The following is a 5,904-nucleotide window of genomic DNA, read 5'->3' on the forward strand; positions in this document are numbered from 1 at the left end:
TATTTGATTGGAAGAGAGGCTGCCTTACAACCCAGTACACTACACATCCGTTGTACCCACTGCTCTTCACAATTAATAGAAATCAACCTAGATTTATCAAAATTGATGCTTAAACCTGACATCAGCTCAAAGCAGCGAAGTAGCCTCCTGTAATTCTTGATGGTCTCTTCCTCAGGTGGGCAGAACAGTATACACTACAACAAATATGGCCTTTAGCAACGCCAAATTTTGCAACGCCTTAAAACTGTTCTCTTAGATAGTTTTAGACAACGATTTTTTGTAGTGTTACTGTTGAATTCAATTTGTCATTATTTTATAGCAACAAATTAAAACCGTTCTCTTTGACTATTTTAAAGAACGGTTTTATAACTGTTACCATGAATTATTTTTAAGCAACGGTTTTTTTTATTGTTTAAAGAATTGTACAAAAGAAAAGCATTAAAACCGTTGCCAAAATGCTACACTTTAAAATCGTTCTATTAGATGATTTTAGACAACAGTTTTTGCAGTGTTGCTCTTGAAGTACATTTTTTCATTACACTATAGTAACAAAATAAAAATAAATATCTATTGTTTATTTTCTCACTAAGCATATAAGAAAGCAGAACAGACGCGCGCTCTTCCTCTTCTCTTCGAAACCAAGGGCGAAGAACGCTACTCTTCCTCCCTCCACCGCCCCAACCCACACCTTCAGAATCAGAGACGTCATCGAACCGCAGTTCACCAGAAAGCCCGAAATCGCACCATCATCGCAAGTCACCAGGAAGCCCTAAATCGAAACTCACCATCGTCGTGCCATCATCGTCACTGCATCCTTCTCAAAATCGTCGCTGCCTCCTCCTTCTCGGCGTCGCTGAGTTTCTCCTCTTCGCGACGTTGCTGCTTCTCCCCTCTCCGCGGCTTCAGTGCTTCTCCATTCTCCGCGGCGTCCTTGCGTCTTCTGCTTCGCTGCTTCTCCCCTGTTCTGCTTCACTGCTTCTGCTTCACTGCTTCTGCTTCACTGGGTTGTGCTTTGCTGCTTCTGCTTTGCTGCTGCTGCTTCACTGCATCCGCCGTTTGTGGGTTGTCATCTGTGGTAAGTGTTTTTCTTCTCTGATTTTCTGTTGCTTAGTTAGGGCTTGATTAGTTGTTGGATATTTTCTGTTGCTTAGTTAGGGCTTGATTGGTTGTTGGGTATTCTCTGAAAGTGGTGATGTTTGTGAACATGAGCAAGAAAGGTGTTGAATGTTGACTGAGTTTCTGTTCTGATTTGCATATTGTTCTGAGTTTCTGTGTACATGCCTTGTGCTTTAAATTTGTTTTTAATTAATTGAAGTATTCAATAGCTTAATTTTGTCCATGAGATTGCTTCAATTGGTTCTAACAGGTTTTTCTACTCTTACATAAAAGAAGCAGAATTTTTAACGAACTCAATATTGAGAAAATCTTATTAAAGTCAACTGAATCAATTCCATGAATACAGTTAAGTGGTTGATTACTCTAATTAATTGTTAAAAACAAATCTAAACTGTTAGTAATAGTTTCCTTCTTTCTATTGTGCTTAACTGCTTATCTATTTTTTTAGAACATAAATTTTCTTTTGAGATAACTGAGGCAACTCTATTGCCAACCAGTGTGTGGTTGTGACCCTGTTTGGGTAGCAATACAAGCAAAGTTATTTTGATTTTTATTTTATTTATCTCCATTGTTAGTTCTTGTTTCTGCAAGGAGGATCTCTTATTGTCCATTCTGTTTGTATTATTTATCTCTCTTTATTAATACTATGTGTATATCTTAAATTAAAAAATTGATTGTGTTCTTTTCCATCAAAGAACATTTATTTATCTTCTTAATATTTGCATTTGCTGGTAGGCGTCAACACGAGGAGGAATTGAAAATATTGGAAAAAGAGACTGCAAGAAGAATCGAAGAAGCAATTCGAAAAAATGTTGAGGAGAAGCTTGATTCAGAGGAAGTTAGATTGGAAAAAGAAAGGCGCATAGCGTAGGGTGTGAACATAATTTTTGATTGCGGATGGCGGCTCATGGCGGTGAGCCAAAAATCCGCCATAAAGTTATAGTGGATGGCGTTGCAGAAAATGGCAAAAATGGCGGATTACCTAAAAAATACACATATATGTACAAAAAAATATGCAGAAAAATTGCAAATATAATAAACTATAAAATCTATCTATATAAGCAACTTTCTAGTTATAAAATATCCAATTAATATAGCAAATATAGTAGCAAATTTAGCAAATAAACATAACATCAAGTTCAAATCATAAGTTCATAACTCAAAAGTCATAAGCAAGCCATAAAATAGAAGACACAACATAAAAACTATAGACCATCTAGATTCTAACTCTCATCAAATTCATCCAAATTAACATGATTATTATCATGTCTCTCTGCCCCCTCATCATCCTCTGATTCGGTATCATTGAATTGAATCTCCTCTTCTTGTTCTTCTTCATTTTCAGAATCCTCTTCATCTTCAAATTCTGGTTCTTCCTCTTCCACAATTACTGCCTTTCCTTTTCCTTTTTTTGAAGCCTTAGACCCACTTGGTCCACCTTTTGCACCACCTCTTGCAGTTGTAGGTTCTTTTCTTTTCCTATTTTGTTATCTTCTAGTATTTGTTGTAGGATCATGTCCTCCCATTGCTTCAAAAACAAGGTTCCAACTCAAAGTGTTGTCATCTTGATGAACGAAATCAGCATCATCATCCACACTATCTTCTCGAAAGGTGGCAGTCCCAATTTCTCCCACTAACCACTCATTACACTCATCAATATCATTGAGTGCAATAGGGTCAACTTCATCTTTGAGGTTGTACCTCTCGATGAGTTGTTGGTTATACTTTATGAAGACCAAACTCTCCATCCTTTCATGATCAAGCCTATTTCTTTTCTTAGTATGAATGTGCTCAAATATACTCCAATTGTGCTCACATCCAGAAGCACTACAAGTCAAGCTCAAGATCTTGATAGCAAGGTCTCGCATGTTTGGAGCTTCATGCCCATATGTCCGCCACCAAAATGCTATAAAATTAAAATAAATTTGTCTAAGCCTTTAACCAAACTAAATTTATAAAGCTTTGTAAAATTTATAACAATCTTACCGGGTGAAATCTTTTTCCTTTGAGATTTTGCAAAATCTAATCCAAAAAGTCCATAGCCGGCCTTGTATAGTGCTTGCTCCTCCAATATCTTCTGTTGCACAGCTTGACTTGGCACCAATCTAGTGATGCACTCAAACCACCCCTTTGTAACTTCTAAATCCAGCTCAATCCGAGGGTTGTCATAAAACAACTCGGGATTTAGAAAATGACCGGCTGCATGCAATGGACGATGAAGTTGGCAATTCCATCAGTTGTCAATGATTTTAAAAACATCATTGTACTTGCTCTCATCATTAAGAAATGTTTTCATGATGCATTCCTTTGCCTTCTCCATTGCTTCATAAATATATCCCATTGGTGGCTTCGTCTCTCCATCAACAAGTCTAAGCACCCGAACAAGAGGGCCCATGATCTTAAGGGTGTACTTGACATGATTCCAAAAAGAGGGCATGATAACAATCTTTGTTGCCTCCCTCCCCTTTGCCTCCTTTGACAACTTATTCTTTGCCCATTCATCCGAGGTGAACATTCTTCTCAAATTTCCTTTCTCCTCATAAAGCCTTTCCAAAGAGAGAAATGAAGTGGCAAATCGGGTGACTACATGCCTTACCAACTCCTTGCCATTTGTGAAGTGTCTCAACATAGCTAACGTGCTAGAGTGACTATAAGTGAAGCTAACCAATGAAATGGCCCTTTTATGGTTTTTTGAATTAATGGTAACTTCCCAATGTCCTCAAGCATCAAATCCAAACAATGGGCAGCACAAGGAGTCTAAAACAAATTTGGCCTTTTCTCCATCAGCAACTTACCAACAAGAACATAATTACTCCCATTATCAGTTACAACTTGAACAACGTTGTGCTCACCAATTTTCTCAATAACATCATCAAGATGCTCAAATAATTTCTACCAGTTTTCACATAATCAGAAGCATCAATAGAATTCAAAAACATTGTCCCAGCTGGAGAGTTTACAAGAAAATTAATAATGCTCCTTTGCCTTTTATCCGTACAAGCATCTGACATAATAGAGCAACCATACTTTTCCCATTGCTCTTTATGACCTTCAACAATCCTTTGGTGTAATCCAACTCCTCATTAAGCAGTGGAACCCTTAGAGCATGATAACTGGGAGCAGGTAAATTGGGACCAAAGCTTCCAACAGCCCACAATATTTCTTGAAAACTCTTCAACTTTACCGGGTTCAATGGAATCCCAGCTTGGTAGAACCACCGTGCTATGTATCGATGAACTCTACGAACTGCTTCCTTATTACATGCTTCCTTGATGTTCTATTGCCTCAATTTCTCTCTTTTGCTTCTTGCAATGGCAGTTTCAGGTTTTCTAACAAACAAGTCCATTGGACCTCTCATGCTAGTTGCACCCCCTCTAGCACTACTTGCACCCCCTCTAGCTGCTGCCATTGGAGCTGGATTATAAGGTTCATCAATCTCTTGAGCATCTTCCTCCGACAATCCAAACCCCAAACTCTCTAAGTCAAGTTTCCTAGCATTGACACTCTGTTCTTCGGTGCTTTCCGGGGTGGCACTTTGTCTTCCTCGTTTTTTTTTATGGTAATACTCCCATAATTCAGCAATAACATCTTTTGGAACCATTTTACATCCAGCAACGTTTCCAGGCTTGATCATTAAGTGCTCTTTTGCCCGTGTGATGCCTCCTTTCATAATTTTTCCACAAAAAGTACATACGGTGTCATTGGTATTTCCTTCTTCTACTGTACTAATATATTTCCAGCCTGGGTCAACTCTATTAGAGCGGACAGCTGCAGCGGGAGCAGGACCAACAGGGGCAGCACCAACAGTGGGACCAGCAGAGGCAGGGGTAGGAGCATTAGAATCAAGGACTTGTCTAGAAGTGGACATTGTATACTGAATGCAAAAAAATAGAGGAGGAGAAGTTTAACACTGTCACTGATTATTGAGAAAGAATGGGCAGAAAGAATGGGTAGCAGGGAAGAGAGGAAAGAAAAAGATAGGAGCAGACTAGCAGAAAAGAAGGGGCACGAACCAGCAGTGTCAAAAGGTGATGAGCAGCAGTGTTGAGAGAACAGAGACGGGCGGCGCATTGGGTGGCGCGACGAACGGCGCGACGGACGGTGGTGATGGATGAGGGCTGGTGAAGAAATCTGGTTCGCAGAGATGAGAGCACAGAGACGAAGAGAGGGAATTTTTTTTGAACAAGAGGCAGAGGAGGGAGTTATGAGTGAGGGGCTGAAAATTAGGGTTAGTGGTTAGTGGGATCTGACCTAGGTTTATTAAATTACCCAAACTACCCTCAATTTTTTCTGGAAAACCCAAAACAGCCCGCTATTTCTGCCATATGCATTGCGTCCCGCCATGGCGCCACCGCAATTGCGGCCGCCATGGCGCCCCCCGTTATAACCCCATCGCGGCGTCCGGTGAATGGCGGCAGGGTCAAAACCCGCCACGCCATACCGTTATGGTGCCGCCATAACCGCCATTTCAAAACACTGGGTGTGAAGAAATTGCTTGATGATGTTGAAGTTCAACTTGAAAAGGAAAAGCAAGATGCTCTTAATGAGGCTCGAAGGAAAGAAGTAAGTGGGCTAACTGGGACTTTCCTTTTTCTTTTACCCGTCTTTTTCTGCTAGTGGATGTAAATATTAGGGGCAAGTCATTACTTATTCTCTAAAGCCCATATTATATATAGTATTAGAGTGCGAGAGAGTTTCAAGCACTAAAATTGTCATATTTTCAACAATTGTTTTAGTGTGAATAAATTCTGTAGTAATCTTGGTACCTTTGAGTATCTTTAAAATATG

General features: G+C 39.6%; 2 protein-coding genes across 2 annotated transcripts; both read right to left on the reverse strand.

The window, feature by feature from the left end:
• Window positions 2,604-3,745, reverse strand: LOC107607097. The gene is made up of 3 exons (XM_016309083.1): window positions 3,388-3,745; window positions 3,103-3,315; window positions 2,604-3,022 (listed from the first exon to the last, which is right to left on the reverse strand). Exons 1-3 carry the CDS (start codon window positions 3,743-3,745, stop codon window positions 2,604-2,606), a joined length of 990 nt encoding a protein of 329 aa, XP_016164569.1.
• LOC110264956 lies at window positions 4,379-5,674 on the reverse strand. The gene is made up of 2 exons (XM_021107632.1): window positions 5,130-5,674; window positions 4,379-4,990 (listed from the first exon to the last, which is right to left on the reverse strand). Exon 2 carries the CDS (start codon window positions 4,982-4,984, stop codon window positions 4,394-4,396), a length of 591 nt encoding a protein of 196 aa, XP_020963291.1. The 5' UTR covers window positions 4,985-4,990; window positions 5,130-5,674; the 3' UTR covers window positions 4,379-4,393.

Source organism: Arachis ipaensis, chromosome B07 (assembly GCF_000816755.2).
Source record: "Arachis ipaensis cultivar K30076 chromosome B07, Araip1.1, whole genome shotgun sequence".
Classification (NCBI taxonomy): domain Eukaryota; kingdom Viridiplantae; phylum Streptophyta; class Magnoliopsida; order Fabales; family Fabaceae; genus Arachis; species Arachis ipaensis.